The sequence below is a fragment of the Heterodontus francisci genome, chromosome 32 (assembly GCF_036365525.1).
Source record: "Heterodontus francisci isolate sHetFra1 chromosome 32, sHetFra1.hap1, whole genome shotgun sequence".
NCBI lineage: Eukaryota > Metazoa > Chordata > Chondrichthyes > Heterodontiformes > Heterodontidae > Heterodontus > Heterodontus francisci.
In genome coordinates this window covers 25,150,625-25,174,900 of record NC_090402.1, presented here as the reverse complement: position 1 = coordinate 25,174,900, position 24,276 = coordinate 25,150,625, and the positions used below count along the sequence as shown (strand labels likewise).

General features: G+C 44.0%; 1 protein-coding gene across 3 annotated transcripts in view; it reads left to right on the top strand.

Annotated features, from left to right (window-relative positions):
* The window catches only part of adgrd2 (adhesion G protein-coupled receptor D2), a 198,185-nt gene that overhangs the window by 107,616 nt on the left and 66,293 nt on the right, over positions 1 to 24,276 (top strand). For all 3 annotated transcript variants that reach the window (XM_068012504.1, XM_068012502.1, XM_068012503.1), the window contains 3 exons: positions 791 to 832; positions 2,163 to 2,216; positions 16,194 to 16,344. In XM_068012504.1, coding sequence (XP_067868605.1) covers positions 791 to 832; positions 2,163 to 2,216; positions 16,194 to 16,344 — 247 coding nt within the window. The remainder of the gene's footprint in view (positions 1 to 790; positions 833 to 2,162; positions 2,217 to 16,193; positions 16,345 to 24,276) is intronic.

Here is a 24,276-nt window from a genome sequence, read left to right as displayed (position 1 = left end):
GTTTATACTCCACATGATCTTCTCCCATTCCATCTTATCAGCCTTTCAGCATATCTTGCGTGTCCCTTTTCTCTCATGTACTCATCTAGTTTCCTTTTAAAAACACCTAAGCTATTTGCCTCAGCCACTTTGTGTGGTAGTGAGTTCCACATTCTAACCACTATCGCAGTAACGAAATTTCTCCTTATTTCCCTATTGGATTTATTCATAACCAACTTGTAGTTTTGGATTCTCCCACAAGTGGAAACATTCTTTTCACATCTATCCTGTCCAGCCCATTCATAATTTCAAAGACCTCTATCAGGACACCTCTAAGTCATCTCTTTTCGAAAATAAAAAAACCCCAATCTGTTAAATTTTTCCAGATAGCTGTACACCCTTAGTTCTGGTACCATCCTTGTAAATCTCTTTTGCATTTTCTCCAGTGCTTCTATGTCCTTTTTACAGTATGATGACCAGAACTGTGCACAGTACTCTTAACTGCGGTAGGTTTTAGGAACCCATTATACCCTCCCACTGTAGAGGACTAAGCACCCTATCGGCTGGCATAAAAATGGTTCTGGCCATGGAAGGAGCATTCATATCATGGCCTGTCAGACTATTAATCAGTCTGTGAATCCTTCGATCACTGCACATTATTCTCCAAGGGAAGACTGTGAAGACCTGAAACAACAACTGGAGATCCACTAGTTTTCTTTTAAAATGGTCTGTTGATCGTTTTTACTAAATACAAGTAAGCATCAGTAAGACCATATAACCCATGTATTTATAAATTTTTGTTTTGTTTTAGGGGCTATATATATTTTTGGTGTATGCTGTATACAACAGTGAGGTATGCAATTTATTTTTATATTGATCTATTTTGTATACAACCACATATATCTCCTGATGTTCCAAGTAATGCCAAATGAGCTAACGTATATAAACTCCTGGAATGGTAAGTATATATAGTATATTTTTTTAATTCATGTGATAATTTAGAGAGTATGTCAGTTTGAAGGCTTCAGTACGTGACCACTGTAATGGGAATTTCATCATTTTGCTATTTGTGGTAAACTATATGGATTCTCACTCCTGGCATAATAGTTAGAGTTCATCTGAGGCTTTGAGTGGGGTGATTTCACATAAGGCTGTGAGGGAAAGAATATGAGAAAGCTTTGGGTGTAAAGGCCACCATGCTGCCTACTGGCATTGATGGTAAGCTATTCATTCAATTTAACAATGAGGGGAGGTCACTGCAAGTGACAACCTGTTTTGCACAGTGCAGTTTTGCTGTATGCTGTTGACCCTTCTTCCACTTTGGTAATGTCATTGCCACAACCAGCCACTTTTGCTATGCTGCTCTCCTTTGGATCGGCATCTGCTTGATAGAAACTGTATGGTTGTCCTCAGTTTAACTTTGTGGAGAAGCATGTCCACTACTTCCCAGCTGAACCAGAGAGCTTTTAGCCCTCTTGTAAACCTTGCTGATGTTCCTGAAGTAGGTAAGTCAAAATTTGGTTGCCGAAATAATTTATGGTTGAATAGACTTATTAAGCTGCTGCAGGCATTTAATATCGAACAGTGGCACACAGGTTCCTGCACCACCACCATCCCCCACCCACCGCAACCCTAAACAAAGGCAAGAGCACTGTTAAGGTCAGGAGTTCATCTATAATAATGCAATGAGGTTGAAAATATGGCAGTTTAGCCTATTTCACTAATGGGGGGATGGGGGGGGGGGTGTAAATTGCACTCCTCCATTTTTAATTCATTATTCTGCTCAATCAGAAAATTGAGGCTTGTACATCATAATGTAAAATTTGGCTAACTGTCATAGGAGAGAGGAATTAACATTATGGTGTGAGGTTAAAAAGACTAAGTAACATTTTGTGATATTGCGAATGCATTGCTTTTGAGCATTTGCACCGTATTATTTGCATGCATGAGATTATTTCTGATGTCAATTTTATACTATAAGGTGTAATCTGCTATTTTTCACAATGTTGTGGTTTTCTTATTATCATTATATTCAGTTTTTAATTATTACATTTAAATACAAACACAATCAACTCCAATTGAAGGAAAATAGAAGCAAATTTCAGATACAGATATAATGAGATACTTGGCACCCATGCTCACTTTATGCATACAATATGATTTGATTGATTTCTTTTCTGCAGGTGAGAAATGCCATTACAAGAATGAAAGAAAAGAAAAAAGCTTTGTCTTTCACAGTGAGTACAGTTTGTTCAAAATAGTTCTGTTTGAATGTTTTTCCCCATATATTTTGCATAAACAAGTTGATAACCTGGAAAATCTTTTGCGAAAATGTGTAAAGATTACTTTTAATGTAGTTGTTTATAAGATTGTAAGTTAAATATCTTATTCCAACAATATTTTTTTTTTATTTAGAGATACAGCACTGAAACAGGCCCTTCAGCCCACCGAGTCTGTGCCGACCATTAACCACCCATTTATACAAATCCTACACTAATCCCATATTCCTACCACATCCTCACCTGTCCCTATATTTCCCTACCACCTACCTATACTAGGGGCAATTTATAATGGCCAATTTACCTATTAACCTGCAAGTCTTTTGGCTGTGGGAGGAAACCGGAGCACCCGGAGAAAACCCATGCAGACACAGGGAGAACTTGCAAACTCCACACAGGCAGTGCGCAGAATTGAACCCGGGTCGCTGGAGCTGTGAGGCTGCGGTGCTAACCACTGCGCCACTGTGCCGCCCTAATACTGAACTGACTTGACAGCACGGCTGGTGTCTCACAATAGAACTTTATATTTATTTTTTTAATTGTATTAAAACTGTCGGAATCAAACACCATTTAACATTCTGACGGCTGAATTTTCACTTTGGGGTTAGAAAACAGGTCCTGAATCTGGGGGGTAAACAGTCACTCATTGGGACTTTGACTGGGGCGCCCTCTTATTTGGCATGGAGACAGGTTCCCTGTCCAATTAAGATCGGCAGGTGGGTTCTCAAAGCTGGAGGGCCAATCAGAGGCCTTCTGGCCTGAGAGGAGCAGCAGGCTACCGTAAAGGGTAAGCCATCAACTATTTAAAAAATTAAATTAAAAAACAGAAAAAGCAGCTGGGCCACCACTGTGGCAGTGGGGTTGGGGGAATCCCTCTTCAGGGCGGCCATGGCTGTACCCACATCAAGGCAGGCAGAGAGGGCCTGTAGGTCTGCCTGGATTACTGACACCCCCGACCAGCCTGCTGCTGGGTGCCCGCCTGCTGCTGGGTGCCCGCCTGCTGCTGGGTGCCTGCCTGCTGCTGGGTGCCTGCCTGCTGCTGGGTGCCCGCCTGCTGCTGGGTGCCCGCCTCCAGGCAATTAATCTGCCCCCCTTCTTGTTGGAAAACTGGAGGCTGACTGGACAATCCCAGTAGGCCTCCTTTAACTGCCCTTAACAAGGCTTTTAATGAGCCTTCTGATGAAGGGTCACTGACCTGAAACATTAACTCTGCTTCTCTCTCCACAGATGCTGCCAGACCCACTGAGTATTTCCAGCATTTCTTGTTTTTATTTCAGATTTCCAGCATCTGCAGTATTTTGCTTTTATCTTAATGAACCTAATTGGCTGCCCGCCTTGTGGGGGTGGGTAGCCCTGCCAGGCCCGAACCCACCTTGCCAGAAATGGCCAGCGCTGGGTATGTGGTCAGGAAACCAGCACTCCGGTCAGCACAGTATTTTTGGGCCCTGTCTGCTTCCGTCCCTGACCTTGGCGGGGCCTGAAAATTCAGCCCTCTGTGTTTTTAAATTAAATTTCTATTTTTTGGTACCAAATCAGGTAGTAGATTCTGATTTAAAATAGATACTTTTAAGAGTATGTTGCTGAAGTACCTTACTGGATTTAACTGGTTTGCTAAAGGGTGCCATGGATTAAAAAAAAAAGTTCAAATTTGACAAAAATGCATTCGTAAATGAGAGATGTGTTTCTTCTATATTGGCCTAAACAGGCTGTATTTCTAAACTGTAACCCACCCAGAGCACTTGTTCCATACAAAATAACAACAACATGAGAGGGCAGCAAACTACACATTACCCCAGATTCAGTGTTCAGTAGTGTTTCTGCTTTCCTCTATAGGAAAATTCTGTAAGGATTGGAACATAATCTCTTAGATGTGCATGGCAGGTTCACAAAATGGCCCAAAATAAAGGAGACGACATCAATGTTGCGTCAGCCCTCTGGCATGTACTACAGTATTGGACTTTTGACTCAGACAAATGTCCAGATTTAATAGAAATATTCTAATGGAGTCAGGGGTTGGGGGCTGGGGGCAGAACAGTTGTTGAAACCCAATAACTTTAACACTGTTTTTATTTTTAACCTATGCTGGCTGAGTTTCCTGGGCTTTGGGAAGCCCTTCAGGGAAAAGGAGGCAGGAAAGGGCTGGATCTATATGTTAAGTGCCTTTACAGCATTGCTTGTGGTGTGTTTCCCCTGGCCCAGCAAACTAGCCTGTAAACCCACCTCCCTTCCCGCAACCTGTCTGTTCCATCCTCAGCAATCGGACCCGACCCCTGACTACCATCTTCACCTCCAACCGCAATCTAATTGTAGGAATAGCTGTACTCTGCATTATCCTTCCATAACTCCTCACCAACCCCTACCCGACCACCCTCCCCCCTCAACCTCTCAACACCCGATGGCTCCAAATGTGCAGGCTTGTAAATATTCAGGCCTTTATCTCTTCTCGGACATATATCCATTCCAAGGCTACAAAAGTTTAAAGAAGTCGTTGTTAGACTGGAATGCAGAGATGTAACATCTCTGGCAAAACTGATCTCAGATGGGTGTGCAATCTCATTGTAGTTCCAAAATAAATGACAAAGTACGAACATGTGGATATGATTAAGTTCATGAATGTGTATGCCAAAAGAAATGTACCATCATTGATTGGCCAGATTTAGCTCCGCTGACAGCGTTCTGTGTTCATGGAATCATAGAATAGTGCAACACAGAAGGAGGTCACTTGGTCCACTGAGTCTGAGCCGGCTCTTTCGAAGACCAATCCAGTTAATCCCACTTCTCCGCTCTTTCCTTATAATTTTGGATTTCCTGAGTACATGAATATTTTCAGCGGCATGTGTCACCATTCTTGAAGAATTGGAAGGCATTGTATGCTAAATCGATGATATCCTGTTGTGTGGGAGGATCCAAACAGTCAGTTCCTGGGAATCTCACAAAGGGAAGTTACAATGAATTGGAATGACAAGTGAATTCTTAAAGATCAGTGTATTTTCTTTATACATGCTATAGACTCGACAAGACTTGAGACACACCCTGAGAAGGTACAGCCAATCACTAACATGGCTCCAACAATTAACATCTCTAAAGGTCAATAATGATGATGAAGCAACTACGAGAAAATTCACACCCCATCTAACAAAGATAACAAAGCCACTCAAGTAACATCTGTGTAAAAGCAATGCCTGGATTTGGAGTAGTGCTCAACAGCAAGCATTTCAGGAGATTAAAATCTGAACTGAACACTTCACTTACACTAGTGCTTTATGACCCCAAGAGGGTGATGTGCACTTCTGCACGTGACCTTGATTGTGTATTATTTTACGCTGGAAGGGAATTAGCATGTGAAAGGTTTGGCACCTGCCCAATTGGGAATATTTTTCAGATTGAAAATAATCACAAGGCACTAATGCCATTATTAGGATCTAATTGTAATCGATTGTCGCTGTAAATATGGAAATTTCACATCATGAGGTTCTTGTCTACAGTTTCTCATGTGCCAGAAAAGGGGCTAACAATAACTGATATCCTATCTCAAGTTCCAACATTGAGAGTGACCAAGTCTGTTTGGAGCTTCCAGGGAGAATCTGATACTTTGGTAAATTTGATTGTCCAGAACATCTACATAGAATTTACAGCCAGTGTTTATGCCCCAAACAAGCCTCCTGCCACCCTTCTTCACCTAATCCTATCAACATAACCTTCTATTCCTTTCTCCTTCATGTACTTATCTAGCTCCCCCTTAAAGACATCTTTGCTCTTCACCCCAACTACTCCATCTGGTAGCAAGTTAAACATTCTAACCATTCTTTAGAAGATGTAAATCACTAATATGAAATTAAGCTCAGCTACATCATGATGCCAGGTGTAATTGGATTTTGGAATATTGCATGGCATGCTGGTCAGAAAAGAATGAACTGGATGGTAGATTGGAACCTTACTAGCCTATTAAAAGTCAGTTGTCATTGCAAGGCCAAGCAGCATCTGTCTATTATAAATAAAAACAAGAAATGCTGGAAATACTCAGCAGGTCTGGCAGCATCTGTGGAGAGAGAAGCAGAGTTAACGTTTCGGGTCAGTGACCCTTCTTCGGAACTGTTCAATCTCTCTTCATACGTCAGTCCTGCCATCCCAGGAATCAGTCTGGTGAAACTTCACTGCACTCCCTCCATAGCAAGAACATCTTTCCTCAGAGAAGGAGACCAAAACTGCAGACAATACTTCAGATGTGGTCTCACCAAGGCCTTGTATAATTGCAGCAAGACATCCTTGCTCCTGTACTCGAATCCTTTCACTATGAAGGCCAACATACCATTTGCCTTCTTAACTGCCTGCTGCACCTGCATGCTTACTTTCAGCAACTGGTGCACAAGGACACCCAGGTCTCGCTGCACCTCCCCTTTTCCTAATCTATCGCCATTCAGATAATAATCTGCCTTTCTGTTTTTGTCTCCAAAGTAGATAACCTCACATTTATCCACATTATACTGCATCTGCCATGTATTTGCCCACTCACTCAACCTGTCTAAATCACACTGGAGCTTCTCTGCATCCTCCTCACAGCTCACACTCACACCCAGCTTTGTGTCATCTGCAAAATTGGATATATTACATTTAATTCCCTCATTTATATCATTAATATATATTGTGAATAGCTGGGGTCGTAGCACTGATCCCTGCTAGTACCCCACTAGTCACTGCCATTCGGAAAAAGACCCATTTATTCCTACTCTTTGCTTCCTGTCTGCCAACCAGTTCTCTATCCATGTCAATACCTTACCCCCAATTCCATGTGCTTTAATTTTGCATGCTAATCTCTTAAGCTTTCAAGATGGCTCCTGGGCTGGAAGCTCCCTAGGAAGCTCCCTTGCTGTTCAACTCTATCCATGGCCATCTGCTCCCATCCCTAACGTTTTCTCCCCCAATCTGCCCTCTTAAACTGTTTAAATTCCCCTGGCTCTTTAAATCAGTTCATTTTAGCCCTATCTAAAAGTTAACAGTTAGTTTAGTGTATGTTACCTGGGCCCACTGCCCTCCCCCAGCCACACCTGCTCTTTGTTTTCTCAATGAAATTGATCCGGATGAAACTGACGAGCACAGCTGCCGATACTTCAATCTCCGATCCTGCTGTCTTCACAGTCCAGAGTGTCTGCAGCCACGGCATGCGGTAAGTCCATTGAGGTGAAGAAGGAGCTGCGGGACCCGAGAGAAGTCCTGTGAAAAGGTGCCCCGAACACCCAAAACATCCACGAACAGCCCCCCCGGCCGCAACTTCAAAGCGCCCGCGGGAGATGGCTCGGAGAGCATCTGCAGCGCACTGTCGGCAATGCTGCATGCCTTTATTTAAACCACTGCAAAAAAAAAACCCTTAGCAAATGTAATCACCTCTAAGTCTGCCAAATGATGCTTCACCTCCCGAAGGACGTGGATGAGCTTTCCGGACGTCGATGGTGGGCACTGAGGAAATGGCTTATTACCTGCACCAGATTCCACCCCCCCTCCCCCCCCCTTTACCCCCCTTCCACCCCCCCCACCCCCGTCCCCTTCCCTGCTCCACCCTCTCAGCTCACCCCCTCACAACCCCGTCCCAGCCCGCCCCCCCCTCGCACCATCTTCACCCCGCACCCCCTTCCCCTGCACCCCCCCCCCACCCCCTCCCTCTACCCCTCCCCCTTGCATCCCCTCCTCCCACCGGCACCATCCTACACCTGTGTAGGGGCCCCAACAACCCCACTGCCTTGTGGGCGTCTCGGGAGAGACCAAGGCTAAGGGAGTAAACCCTAACAGAAAATCCGGAGCGGAACCCCGTAGGCGGTCATGTGTCACCTTTGGCATGTTTCCGGCAGTTCCTGCAGCCATACTGGTGCCAAACGTCGTGTCCTGCACTCCTTTGGACCCCACCAGAAAGGCCGAGAGGGGGGTTTTGACGACTGGGCAACTCTCAACCTCCATAAATTTGCCCAGGCATGCGCCATGGAGAGGTCACTCCATAGTTGCCTCACAGCGACTGAAACAACACGGAAGGCAGCAGTTACGGGTTATAAGTCCAGATAAATTGGCGTAGAAACTGGGCGCCACGGGTTGCCTTTGTCGGTGGGAGAGGTCATTGCACCTCACTGGACAGCTACCGCCCGCCTCAAACCGGGCAGCCCCCGGTCAATAAGGTTCTGTCCCGCCACAGTCTGCCTGCTTCAATGGGTGCTTGGAGCTCAGGGTCATTGCCCGAAAGGTGGACTGATACACCGCACCAAACAACATGAAAAAAGGAAAGAAGGTACCAGCCCTTCGCTTTGCAAGCTGGAACGTCAGAACTATGTGTCCTGGCCTGTCGGAAGACCTTACACAAATCAACGATTCTCGGAAGACCGCCATCATTAACAACGAGCTCAGTAGACTCAATGTGGACATTGCAGCACTTCAGGAGACTCGCCTCCCCGCGAGTGGCTCTCTAGCAGAGCAAGACTACACCTTCTTCTGGCAGGGCAGGGATCCTGAAGAACCAAGACAGCATGGAGTGGGCTTCGCCATCAGAAACTCCTTGCTCAGCATGATAGAGCCTCCCTCAAATGGCTCGGAACGCATACTGTCCATCCGACTGCTCACCACCTCTGGTCCAGTACACCTACTCAGCATCTATGCTCCAACACTCTGTTCCGCACCTGAAGCTAAAGACCAGTTCTATGAACAACTCCATAACATCATTAGCAGCATCCCCAACACCGAACACCTATTCCTGCTGGGGGACTTTAATGCCAGGGTTGGGGCCGACCATGACTCATGGCCCTCCTGCCTTGGGCGCTATGGCGTTGGAAGGATGAATGAGAACGGGCAGAGACTGCTTGAGTTGTGTACCTATCATAACCTCTGCATCACCAACTCGTTCTTTCACACTAAACCCTGTCACCAGGTTTCATGGAGGCACCCAAGATCACGTCGTTGGCACCAGCTAGACCTCATTGTCACAAGGCGAGCCGCCTTAAACAGTGTTCAAATCACACGCAGCTTCCACAGTGCGGACTGCGACACCGACCACTCCCTGGTGTGCAGCAAGGTTAGACTCAGACCAAAGAAGTTGCATCATTCCAAGCAGAAGGGCCACCCGCGCATCAACACGAGCAGAATTTCTCACCCACAGCTGTTACAAAAATTTCTAAATTCACTTGTAACAGCCCTTCAAAACACTCCCACAGGGGATGCTGAGACCAAGTGGGCCCACATCAGAGACGCCATCTATGAGTCAGCTTTGACCACCTACGGCAAAAGTGCGAAGAGAAATGCAGACTGGTTTCAATCTCATAATGAAGAGCTGGAACCTGTCATAGCCGCTAAGCGCATTGCACTTTTGAACTACAAGAAAGCCCCCAGCGATTTAACATCCGCAGCACTTAAAGCAGCCAGAAGTACTGCACAAAGAACAGCTAGGCGTTGCGCAAACGACTACTGGCAACACCTATGCAGTCATATTCAGCTGGCCTCAGACACCGGAAACATCAGAGGAATGTATGATGGCATGAAGAGAGCTCTTGGGCCAACCATCAAGAAGATCACCCCCCTCAAATCTAAATCGGGGGACATAATCACTGACCAACGCAAACAGATGGACCGCTGGGTTGAGCACTACCTAGAACTGTACTCCAGGGAGAATGCTGTCACTGAGACTGCCCTCAATGCAGCCCAGCCTCTACCAGTCATGGATGAGCTGGACATACAGCCAACCAAATCGGAACTCAGTGATGCCATTGATTCCCTAGCCAGCGGAAAAGCCCCTGGGAAGGACAGCATTACCCCTGAAATAATCAAGAGTGCCAAGCCTGCTATACTCTCAGCACTACATGAACTGCTATGCCTGTGCTGGGACGAGGGAGCAGTACCCCAGGACATGCGCGATGCCAACATCATCACCCTCTATAAAAACAAAGGTGACCGCGGTGACTGCAACAACTACCGTGGAATCTCCCTGCTCAGCATAGTGGGGAAAGTCTTTGCTCGAGTCGCTCTGAACAGGCTCCAGAAGCTGGCCGAGCGCGTCTACCCTGAGGCACAGTGTGGCTTTCGTGCAGAGAGATCGACGATTGACATGCTGTTCTCCCTTCGTCAGATACAGGAGAAATGCCGTGAACAACAGATGCCCCTCTACATTGCTTTCATTGATCTCACCAAAGCCTTTGACCTCGTCAGCAGACGTGGTCTCTTCAGACTACTAGAAAAGATCGGATGTCCACCAAAGCTACTAAGTATCATCACCTCATTCCATGACAATATGAAAGGCACAATTCAACATGGTGGCTCCTCATCAGAGCCCTTTCCTATCCTGAGTGGTGTGAAACAGGGCTGTGTTCTCGCACCCACACTATTTGGGATTTTCTTCTCCCTGCTGCTTTCACATGCGTTCAAATCCTCTGAAGAAGGAATTTTCCTCCACACAAGATCAGGGGGCAGGTTGTTCAACCTTGCCCGTCTAAGAGCGAAGTCCAAAGTACGGAAAGTCCTCATCAGAGAACTCCTCTTTGCTGACGATGCTGCTTTAACATCTCACACTGAAGAATGCCTGCAGAGTCTCATCGACAGGTTTGCGTCTGCCTGCAATGAATTTGGCCTAACCATCAGCCTCAAGAAAACGAACATCATGGGGCAGGATGTCAGAAATGCTCCATCCATCAATATTGGTGACCACGCTCTGGAAGTGGTTCAAGAGTTCACCTACCTAGGCTCAACTATCACCAGTAACCTGTCTCTAGATGCAGAAATCAACAAGCGCATGGGTAAGGCTTCCACTGCTATGTTCAGACTGGCCAAGAGAGTGTGGGAAAATGGCGCACTGACACGGAACACAAAAGTCCAAGTGTATCAGGCCTGTGTCCTCAGTACCTTGCCCTACGGCAGCGAGGCCTGGACAACGTATGCCAGCCAAGAGCGACGTCTCAATTCATTCCATCTTCGCTGCCTTCGGAGAATACTTGGCATCAGGTGGCAGGACTATATCTCCAACACAGAAGTCCTTGAAGCGGCCAACATCCCCAGCTTATACACACTACTGAGTCAGCGGCGCTTGAGATGGCTTGGCCATGTGAGCCGCATGGAAGATGGCAGGATCCCCAAAGACACATTGTACAGCGAGCTCGCTACTGGTATCAGACCCACCGGCCGTCCATGTCTCCGTTATAAAGACGTCTGCAAACGCGACATGAAATCGTGTGACATTGATCACAAGTCGTGGGAGTCAGTTGCCAGCATTCGCCAGAGCTGGCGGGCAGCCATAAAGACAGGGCTAAATTGTGGCGAGTCGAAGAGACTTAGTAGTTGGCAGGAAAAAAGACAGAGGCGCAAGGGGAGAGCCAACTGTGCAACAGCCCCAACAAACAAATTTCTCTGCAACACCTGTGGAAGAGCCTGTCACTCCAGAATTGGCCTTTATAGCCACTCCAGGCGCTGCTTCACAAACCACTGACCACCTCCAGGCGCGTATCCATTGTCTCTCGAGATAAGGAGGCCCAAAAAGAATCTCTTATGTGAGACCTTATCGAAAGCCTTCTGAAAGCCCAAATTAATCACATCCACTGGTTCTCCCTTATCGATTCTACTAGTTACATCCTCAAAAAAATTCCAGTAGATTTGTCAAGCATCATTTCCCTTTCGTAAATCCGTGTTGACTTTGTCCGACCTGTCACTATTTTCCAAGTGCTCTGCTATTACATCTTTTATAATGGACTTTAGCATTTCCCCACTACTGATGTCAGGCTAACTGGTCTATAATTCCCTGTTTTCGCTTTACCTCCTTTTTTAAATAGTGGGGTTACATTAGCTACCCTCCAATCCGTTGGAACTGTTCCAGAGTCTATAGAATTTTGAAAAATGACCAGCAATGCATCTACTATTCCTAGGGCCACTTCCTTAAGTACTCTGAGATGTAGATTATCAGGCCCTGGGGATTTATCGGCCTTCAATCCCATCAATTTCCCTAACAGCCTTTCCCAACTAATATTGATTTCATACAGTTCCTCCTTCTCACTAGACCCTATGTTCCCCAACATTTCTGGGTGGTAATTTGTGTCCTCCTTTGTGAAGACATAACCAAAGTATGTATTTAATTGTTCTGCCATTTCCTTGTTTCCCATTATAAATTTTACCGTTTCTGACTGTAAGGGACCCACATTTGTCTTCACTAATCTTTTTCTCTTCATATATCATTAGAAGCTTTTACAGTCAGTTTTTATGTTCTCTGCAAGCTTACTCTCATACTCTATTTTCCCCTTCTTAATCAATCCCTTTGGCCTCCTTTGCTGAATTCTAAACTGCTCCCAATCCTCAGGTTTGCTGCTTGTTCTGGCCATTTTATATTTCTCCTCCTTGGATCTAATACTGTCCCTAATTTCTTTTGTAAGCCATGGCTGAGCCACCCTTCCTGTTTTATTTTGAGCCAGACAGGAATGAACAATTGTTGTAATTCATCCATGCGCTCTTTAAATGCTAGCCATTGCCTATCCACTGTCAACCCTTTAAGTAACATTCCCCAATCTATCATAGCCAACTCATGCCTCATACCTTCATAGTTTCCTTTATTTAGATTCAGGACCCTAGTCTCGGGAATCAACTCTCTCACTCTCCATCTTAATGAAGAATTCCATCATGGTATGGTCGATCTTCCCCAAGGGACCCCGCACAACAAGATTGTTAACTAATCCTTTCTCATTACACAATACCCAGTCAAGGATGGCCTGTTCTCTAGTTGGTTCCTCAATGTATTGGTCCAAAAAACCATCACGTACGCACTCCAGGAATTCCTCCTCTACAGTATTATTGCTAATTTTGTTTGCCCAATCTGTATGTAGATTAAAGTCACCCATAATTACAGTTGTACCCTTATTGCATGTGTCTCTAATTTCCTGTTTAATGCCATCCTCTACATCACCACTGCTGTTTGGGGGTTTATATACAACCTCCCACCAACGATTTCTGCCTCTTGGTATTTCTTAGCTCCACCCATTCAGATTCCACATCAGGATTATCTGAGCTAATATCCTACCTCACTATTGTATTGGTTTCCCATTTTACTAACAACACTACTCCACCTCCTTTCCCTTTTTGCCTGTCCTTCCTAAATATTGAATACCCTTGGATGTTCAGTTCCCATCCTTGGTCACCCTGCAGCCATGTCTCCGTAATCACAACTATATCCATTTACATCTAATTGCACGGTTAATTCACCTACTTTATTGTGAATACTCCACGCATTGATATACAATGCCTTTAGGCTTGTCTTTTTAACATTCCTAGTCATCTTTGTATATAATTGTCTGTATCGATAACTGGGTAAACATTTAAATATATGTTGTGACCTGTGGAGAAGTGGAACTAGAGAAAGATAGTGCACTCCACCCACCTTGGTCATAACAAAAGGTAACTTGATTTGCTGCATGTCAGAGAAATGGAGCATCTGAAATCAATATTTGCAGGTCATGGAATAACAACATGGACTTTTATTCCATTCCATTAGTCTTTTGGATTTTTTTGTACTACATTTCAGTGATCTGTGTACATGAAACCCTAAAAGTCTTTGAACCTCCACTATTCCTAGCTTTTCACCATTTAAATAATACTCAGATCTATCCTTTTCTGATCCAAAATTAATGACCTCACACTTACCTACATTGAAATCTATATGCCACAGTTTTACCCACTCACTTAATCTATTAATGTCTCTTTGTAACTTTATGCTGCCCTCTACAGTACTTGCTATACCACCAATCTTTGTGTTTTCGACAAATTTGGATATATGACTCTCTATTGTGTTATCTAAATCATTAATGAATATAGTGAATAATTGAGGCCTTAAAACGGACTCTTCTGGGACACTACTAGTCATTTCCTTCCAATTCAAGTAAATACACCTTATCCCTACTCTCTGTCTTCTACTGCCTAACCAATCTCATAACTACATCAATAGTTTTCCTTCAGTTGCATGAGTTTTAGTTTTAGCTAACAGTCTGTTATGTGGAACTTTATTTAATGCCTTCTGGAAGTCCATATAAACTACACCCATACATACTCCCCTGTCTACCATGTGATACATTTTGAAACTGACAACCATATGCTTTTCAACTTAATCCTTTTATTGCCATCGACCAATTCTTTGACATAAGCAATGTCTCTAAGCAGTAGACATACGAAGAAATAAACACAATTTCCCCATTTTTCCTTTGGATAGAAACATAACCTTTGTCAATCCTTTTGATCCTGACTTTCTCTACAAATTGTTCAGGATAGCTTAATATCTTTATAGGCCTCTACTTATGCGCACTGTCCTTGCTGATTCATTATGGTTTGACAAGTGTTATTGTGAACAAGACCTACAGAAATGAGATCGTTCCTACAGTCTTTTAGATGGCCAATCTGTTTACCATCTATGATGTGACTAATCTTCCTGAGTTCATTGTCCCATCTCCTTACCTCAAGACTATTGTTTCACAGTGTGACAAATCAACAGGCATGAATCTCACACCCTGCACTTTCAGCAGAAGATAAACAGCTAAATTGCACCCTGACACAGTAAACCCTAAAGCATCCTGAGAATGAACCACTTTAACCATTTCATTATTTTTAACTACAGTACAAATCCATAAGCCATTTATTAGTAAAAAGAAATCAAAAATTGTAATCATATGAAATTTAGCCAAATCTTAATCCTACATATGTATGTATATAAGAATAGATATTCTTATAACTACTTCAGTTACATCCTCAAAAAATTCAATTAGGTTTGTTTGACATGATGTACCCTTTACAAATCCATGTTGGCTCTCTCCAGTCAGCTCAGATTTCTCTTAAGTGCTCTGTCACATAATTATAGATTCCAATAACTTCCCCACAACAGATGTTAGACCAACAGGTCTATCAATTCCCAGTTTATCTCTCTTACCTTTCTTAAATAATGGGGATACATTTGCAATTTTTCAATTTGAAGGGACAATTCCTGGATCTTCATGTATTCTGTCAAAAAGCCACAATCCACCCTTACTAAGAGAACTCCTTACAAGTAACCGATGTAGTAGTATGATTATTATCAAGGTTACATAGTCTGATGCTGTGAGCGTACAGTGTATTATTTCTGTCCGTGTTTTAAAAACAACTCCTTAGTTTTAGCAAGTAACGGTAATAAATCATTATAGCATGTTATTGCTGGACTCACTCTGTTCATTTTTTATCCTCTCATTTCACAGCTATTCACCATTATTCTCCAGCATCTGTGCCACTGCTTATAAAATATTGAATAGTGTTTACTAGCAATAAACAAATATCAATGGAAAATATAAGCAATATAACTGTTGAACTGAAAACTGATGATATTTATTGTACATAGAATGCCATTTTATTCTAACTGAAAGAAAGATTGATGCTAATTGCAGTACTGCGGGACCACTGCATTTTGAAGGCATGATTTTCTTTAGATAAAACTACAGTATTTTTCTGCACATTTTTTAAACTCCCATTTCAACTTACATGTTACATTAACCTCAAAACTGGTCTGGACACTTCTGTACAATTTTGCAAAATATATTAAGCAGCAGGTAGAAAATTCACTAACAGTGGTGACCTATTACCATCTGCTGAAAGGACATTGTTTATGTACTATAAAATTCTGATAAAGCATTTAAAACACACTGGCAATAGGAGAGATCCTGTTTGGAGCAGAACTGATTTTGATGTGGTTATCCAAAAATTCAAATTGTGACATTTTAAGAACGGAAGTCCTATTTTTCCCACTTATTTCTGCATCTTATTATGTAATTGTCAGTAAGTTTCAGTAAACTATAAGCAAATATCTGAACTCAAGCCATCATCCAACTCTTTCCTGCCTCCTGTTCGGTTTTGGGACATGGCAAAATGTGGAAAACCTTGTTTATTCATGTATTTTAATACCCTGCCTCCTTGTTACTGCAGAACTGTACCAGCTCAAGGCCATCAAGTTGTCTTTCTAGTCCAAAGATGACCACCTCACTGGTTGTTGGAAAATCTTGTATTTCTGCACCTGGTAAGAGTACTTCAAAACCAGCACAAAGGAGTTCAACCAATAAATCAGCTTTCAATGAAGGTAAACATGTGTGCCTGGAATTTCTGTGGTGTCTTCCCAATCTACCACCATAACTTCAGTGAATATCAGCAGAACTCCCAAAGAAACAATGGCAACAAATGCAAAAATGTAATTACACCATTTCTCCAGAGATTTGCTAATCTCCACCACAGTGACAGTGGGAGAACCCTACAGAAATTCTTCTCCACCCCCCACCTGCCACCCTTGGTGTCCTACACATTTCAATCTAACATTTATTGGGATGACACCATTATAAAGTGCTATAGTCCTCAGCAGTGGTGCAAAGTGATGTTAAATGCCAGACCCTGAGCCATTGCTCCCTGACTTCAATACTAATTCCTGAAACATGTAGCTGGGCCATTTCCGAAAATAATTGCTTGGAAATTGTGCAGGGCCTCATCCAATCTCCTGCCTTCGCTTCAGTGGAAGATTGGTAGAAAAATGCGGAATGAGCCATCTATGCCATTTCTCTGTGTGTTTCCACTCCTCAGAAATTCTCCCCCATGATTTAAAGTCAGTGGAGCATGGATTCCAATGACATCCTGACATGCAGGATAGCAGTAATTGAAAACAATAAATCTAATTCCAAAATTCGTAAGTTTAACCTTTTAGGGAGCAGCTGATGGTTATTGAGCTTAACATCATAAACGTTAATTTAACGTGATGAATTTTAACATGGTGGTTTGTTTGGGTGCAGGTGAGGTGGGGGCGGGGGGGTTGGTGGGACCAAAATCACAGAAATTGGCAATGTGTCAGGAAGCAGGTTCCAACCCGTCAACTTCCGGGTTTTACTCCAGCGTGCGAGCACCCTCTCGGGAGGGACAGGTTGCCAATTAACATAAGTTAATAGCTGTTAGAATGATATTGTGACATGTTTTTGACTTTAATGTTGAATTCACAGGTTTGCATGGCCTACGTGAAAGGGCTGGATAATTCTCAGGGAAATACAGCAATTAATAATCAGTACTCACAGCTACTTTCTTACCTGCTAGTGAGAAAGCGTTTGTTGAAAGTTGGCTTTCTACCCTTTGGAGGTATCTTTGGATGTCTGTTCTATCACCCAGGAAGGGTGCCTCTTATACTGCCTTAGATTGCACCTCAGAGGAGGGACAACATGACCAGCAACCTGCTGGTCACAGACTTGCAGCTGCACAGCATAGAGGGGACCAGCAGAGAGGTTGAGCTCGCAGGAGGCACCATCTGCGAAACAGGGTGTAAAGGCAGTGGCTGTGTTTGCTTGACAAGTTTAAACAGCAGTATCTCAGGAGGCTCAGGATGTTACGTCAGGTGGCAGACAACAATAGTCTCCTAGAAGAAGACCTGTTCCCTACTGGACTTGGTGGCCACACCTTACCAGTGGTTGGCGAAGCCAACACCACCCTCAACTTTTTTGCCTCCAGATCAAATCTAGGATCTCGCCGTCAAAGGCTGACAGATGCACAAAGATAGGTGACCGATGGCTTGTTTGCCAGTGCCGGCAATTACGTGCACTTTGTCTGCGATGATGTGGATCAGAATGAGCGGGCGCTTGGGTTTATGATTCCAACTGGCTTACCACAGGTGCAGGGTGTCATCAAATGCACCCACAATCTGGGCACCTGAAGAACAATCAGGGTATTCATAAACCTTCCGCTTCAATATGGCGCAGTGGTTAGCACTGCAGCCTCACAGCTCCAGGGACCCGGGTTCGATTCTGGGCACTGCCTGTGTGGAATTTGCAAGTTCTCCCTGTGTCTGCGTGGGTTTTCTCCGGGTGCTCCGGTTTCCTCCCACAAGCCAAAAGACTTGCAGGTTGGTAGGTAAATTGGCCATTATAAATTGTCACTAGTGTAGGTAGGTGGTAGGGAAATATAGGGACAGATGGGGATGTTTGGTAGGAATGTAGGATTAGTATAAATGGGTGGTTGATGTTCGGCACAGACTCGGTGGGCCGAAGGGCCTGTTTCAGTGCTGTATCTCTAATCTAATCTAATCTAAATATACAGCTGGCGTGTAACCATAAGCAGATCTCTATGTTGGTGCGTGTAAGATTCTTGAGCAGCTGCCGTGATGCTTTTTTCCTGCAGAGGTCCAAGCTCCCTGATGTTTTCAGACTTGGAAACTGACATAGGAGTGGCTGCTAGGCGACAGGTGATACCCATCACAAACTTGGCTGATGACACCCGTCAAAAACCCAATCAGTGAAGCCCAACAGCACTACAATGAATGCAATATTACCACCAGATTTGTGATCAAACAGGCCATCAGTATGCTGAAGATGCGCTCTGAGATGCCTAGACAGATCTGCAGATAACATACAAACATATGAATTAGGAGCAGGGCATTCGCCTCCTTCATGCCTGCTCTGCCATTTAATAAGATCGTGGCTGATCTGATTGTGGCCTGAACTCCACTTTTCCGCCTACCCTCGATATCCTTTGACTCCCTTGTTAATCAAGAATTTATCTACCTCTGCCTTAAACATATTCAATGATCCTGCCTTCACCACTCTCTGGGGAACAGAGTTCCAGAGACTCTCAACCCTCAGAGAGAAAAAATTCATCCTCATCTCTGTCTTAAATGGGCGACCCCTTATTTTTAAACTGTGTCCCTTAGTTCTAGTCTCTCCTTCAATATGCACCAGGATGGTCGAGGTTTGCTGTGCTCTGCGCAACAATACCCAGCAGCGAGGCTTGGGCCTACATGTGGATAAAGGCAAAGAACTCAGATTCACCTTGGATGATTCGGATGGTGGTGGTGGAGAAAGAAGAGGTTGAGGAGGGTGATGTGGGGAATGAACCCTCAGCTACTCACAATGCTGCCAGGGATGCCCTTATTAATGCAAAGTTCATTTAGGTTGCACCAGTGGATCCATGCCACCAGGAAATACAATGGCCATTCTTCCTGCCCTCACCCCCAATGCTACTGACACAAAAAGTCCTGCAGCCAACCAACCACCCCTTGAAACCACCCCCACTCCTCCGCACCATTGGTCTCCATCAATCCATGTCTTCCATTCATCATCAAACAAGTTAAAAGGCAACTTACCATCCAATACCCAAGAATGAGCAAGATAGGAAAGTGGTTAAAAGGAATAACTTTTATGTGATCTAAATGAATAACAGAAACATATCAACACAACATTTTCAAAGATATCCATCTGCATAACATTGTGCACCTGCAAAGCCTGGCTGATCTTGGGCTTCAATTCCACTTTCCTGCCTGCTCCCCATATCCCTTGATTCCCTGCGAGACCAAAAATCTATCTGTCCCAGACTGAAATGTATTCAATGATGGAGCATCCACAACCCTCTGTAGTAGAGAATTCCAAAGATTCACAACCCTTTCAGTGAAGTAATTTCTCTTCATCTCAGTCCTGAATGATCGGCCCCTTATCCTGAGACTGTGTCCCCACATTCTAGATTCCCTGACCAGCGGAAACAATCTTTCAGCTTCTACCCTATCAAGTCCTTTGTATCTTGTATGTCTCAATTTGATCGCCTCTCATTCTTCTAAACTCCAGAGAATATAGGCCCAATTTACTCGCCCTCTCATCCCTGGGACCAATTTAGTAAATCTTTGCTGCGCCACCTCCAGGCAAGTATATCCTTTCTTAAATGTGGAGACCAAAATGACACACAGTATTCCAGGTGCGGTCCCATCAATGCCCTGTACAATTTTAGTAAGACTTCTTTATTCCTGTACTCCAATCCCTTGCAATAAGGCTAACATGCCATTTGCCTTCCTAATAGCCTGCTGCACCTGCATGTTAACTTTGTGTGTTTCTTGTACGAGTACACCCAAGTCTCTCTGACCGTCAACACTTTCTGGTTTCACACCCTTTAAAAAATATTCTGCTTTTCTATTTTTACCACCAAAGTGAACAACTTCACACTTCCTTACATTACACTCCATTTGCCCTCTTGTTGCCCACTCACTTAACCTTTCCAAATCTCTTTGTAACCTCTCTATGTCCTCCCTGCAGCTTACCTTTCCATTGAGCTTTGTATCATCAGCAAACTTAGATACATTACTCTCTGTCTCTTCACCCAAGTCATTAATATAGAGTGTAAATAGCTGAGGCCCCAGCTGTGATCCTTGTGGCACCTCATTTTTCACGCCTGCCAACTTGAAAATGCCCCATTTATGCCCACTCTCTGCTTCCTGTCTGTTAACCAATCCTCTATCAATGCTAATGAGCCATTTCTTGCCTATTAATCTTTTATGTGGCACCTTATCAAATGCCTTTTAGAAATCCAGGTATACTACATCTACTGGTTCCCCTTTATCTACCCTACTAGTAACATCTTCAGAAAATTCGAATGAATTTGTCAAACAGGATTTTCCTTTAGTAAAACCATGCTGACTTGTTCTAATCATACTATGCTTTTCCGAGTGCATTGTTAAGTCTTCTTTAATAATAGTTTCCAGCAACTTCCCAATGACTGATGTTAGGCTAACTGGCCTTTGGTTCCCTGTTTTCTCTCTACCTCCTTTCTTGAAAAGCTGTGTAACATCTGCCAACTTCCAATCTGACAGGACCATTTCTGAATCTAAAAAATTCTGGAAAATCATAGCTAGCGTATCCACTATCTCTGCAGCTATCTCTTTTAGAACCCTAGGGTATAGGCCATCTGGTCCCGGCGACTTGTTAGATTTTAGTCCCTCAAGTTTCTCCAATACTTTTTCTTGGCTGATATCAATTTCCTTAATTTCCTCACTCTTTTTATCCCCTAGGCTACTGCCTATTTCTGGTATGGATCTTGTATTTTCTACTGTGAATCAGACACAAAATATTTGTTCATTGCCTCTGCCATTTCCTCATTCCCCGATTTCTCCTGTCTCTGCCACTAAGGGACCAATGTCTACTATAGCTACTCTCTTCCTTTTTATGTATTTATAAAAGCTCTTACAATCTGTTTTTATATTGCTGGCTAGTTTACTCTCATATTCTATTTTTTCCCTTTATATCAACCTTTTGATGGCTCTTTGCTGGTTTCTAAAACACTCCCAATCCTCAGGCTTGTTACTATTTTTTGCAACATTGTAAGCCTCTTCTTTTAGTCTAATTTAGTCCTTAACTTCCTGAGTGAGCAACAGAGGGGTCTTTCTTGGTGGGTTTTTTGTTTTTGAACGGAATATACTTTTGTTGAATCCTTTGAATTGTTTCTTTAAATATTTTCCACTGTTCATTTACCGCCATACATTTTAGTCTATTTACTCATTTAACCTTAGCCAGTTCTCCCTTCATACCATTGTAATTAGCTTTAAGTTTAAGATTCATGTTTGTGATTGAAATGTGTCGCTTTCAATCGTAACATGAAATTCAATGGTATGATGATCACTATTTCCAAGTGGATCTTTTACTGCGACATTGCTAATTAACCCTGTTTCATTACACAATACGAGATCTAAGATAGCTTTATCTCTCGTCAGTTCTACCATGTATTCCTCCAAGAAACTGTCATGAAAACATTCTACAAATTCATCTTCTAGACCACTGTTGCCAATTTGATTGTCCCAGTCTATATGCAGATTAAAGACCCCCACAATTAATACATTAGCTTTGTTACAAGCTCCAATAATTTCCCGTTTAATATTCTGCCCAATAATATAATTACTGTTGGCCTGTAAGCTGTTTTGTGACTCCTGCTATTCTTAATTTCCACCCAAACTGATTTAACTTCATGATCTTCTGAGGCCAGATCCCTTTTTATTTATGTACTTATGGCATCCTTTACGATCAGGGCTACCCCTTCTCCTTTGCCATTCTGTCGGTCTCTCCTAAATACTGTTTTTTAAAATTCATTTGTGGGATTTGGGCATCGCTGGCTATGCCAGCGTTTATTGCCCACCCCTAATGGCCCTTGAGAAGGTGGTGGTGAGTCACCTTTTTGAACTGCTGCAGTCCATGTGCGGTAGGCACACCCATAGTGCTGTTAGGAACGGGGTTCCAGGATTTTGACCCAGCGACAGTGAAAGAACAGAGGTATAATTCCAAGTCAGGATGGTGTGTGGCTTGGAGGGGAACTTGCAGGCGGTGGTGTTCCCATGCAACTGCTGCCTTTGTCCTTCTCGGTGGTAGAGGTCGTGGGTTTGGAAGATGCTGTCTAAGCAGCCTTGGTGTATTGCTGCAGTGCATCTTGTAGATGGTACACACTGCTGCCACTGTGCTTTGGTGGTGGAGGGAGTGAATGTTTGTGGATGGGGTGCCAATCAAGCAGGCTGCTTTGTTCTGGATATTGTCAAGCTTCTTGAGTGTTGTTGGAGCTGCACCCATCCAGGCAAGTGGAAAGTATTCCATCACACTCCTGACTTGTGCCGTGTAGATGGTGGACAGGCTTTGGGGTGTCAGGAGGTGAGTTACTCGCCGCAGGATTCCTAGTCTCTGACCTGCTCTTGTAGCCACGGTATTTCTTTGACTACTCCAGTTCAGTTTCTGGAGGATATTATCAGGTTGTTGATAGTGGGGGCTTCAGCAATTGTAATGCCATTGAATGTCAAGGGGAGATTGTTAGCTTCTCTCTTGTCTGAGATAGTCATTCCCTGGTACTTGTGTGGCACGAATGTTACTTGCCACTTATCAGGCCAAACCTGGATATTGTCTAGGTCTTGCTGCATTTCTACATGGACCGTATCAGTTTCTGAGGAGTCACGAATGGTGCTGAACATTATGCAATCATCAGCGAACATCCCCACTTCTGACCTCATAATTGAAGGAAGGTCATTGATGAAGCAGCTGAAGATGGTTGGGCCTAGGACACTACCCTGAGGAACTCCTGCAGTGATGTCCTGGAGCTGAGATGATTGATCTCCAACAACCATAACCATCTTCCTTTGCATTAGGTATGACTCCAACCAGCGGAGTGTTTTCCCCCGATTCCCATTGACCTCAGTTCTGCTAGGGCTCCTTGATGCCATACTCGGTCAAATGCTGCCTTGATGTCAAGGGCAGTCACTCTCACCTCACCTCTTGAGTTCAGCTCTTTTGTCCCTGTTTGAACCAAGGCTGTATTGAGGTCAGGAGCTGAGCGGCCCTGGCAGAACCTAAACTGAGCGTCTCTGAGCAGGTTATTGCTATGTGATGATCGAGAGTAGACTGATAGGGCGATAATTGGCCGGGTTGGGTTTGTCCTGCGTTTTGCATACAGGACATACCTGGGCAATTTTCCACATTGCTGGGTAGTTGCCAGTGTTGTAGCTGTACTGGAACAGCTTGGCTAGGGGATGCGACAAGTTCTGGAGCACAAGTCTTGCCGGAATATTGTCAGGGCCCATAGCCTTTGCAGTATCCAGTGCTTTCAGTCATTTCTTGCTATCACGTGGAGTGAATTGAATTGGCTGAAGACTGGCATCTGTGATGTTGGGGACTTGAGGAGGCCAAGATGGATCATCTTCTCGGCACTTCCAGATGAAGATTGTTGCAAATGCCCTGATGTTGTGGGCTCCCCCATCATTGAGGATGGGGATATTTGTAAGCCTCCTCCTCCTGTTAGTTGTTTAATTGTCCACCACCATTCACGACGATGTGGCAGGACTGCAGAGCTTAGATCTGATCCGTTGGTTGTGGGATCAATTAGCTGCTTATGCTGTTTGGCACACAAGTGGCCCTGGATTATAGCTTCACCAGGTTGACACCTCACTTTGAGGTATGCCTGGTGCTGTTCCTGGCATGCCCTCCTGCACTCTTCATTGAACCAGGGTTGATTCCCCGGCCTGATGGTAATGGTAAACTGGGGGATATGCCGGGCCATGAGGTTACAGATTGTGGTTGAGTACAATTCTGCTGCTGCCGATGGCCCACAATGTCTCATGGATGCTCAGTTTTGAGTTGCTAGATCTGTTCGAAGTCGATCCCATCTAGCACGGTGGTAGTGCCATAACATGGTGGAGGGTATCCTCAATGTGAGGATGGGACTTTGTCTCCCCAAGGACTGTGCGGTGGTCAGTCCT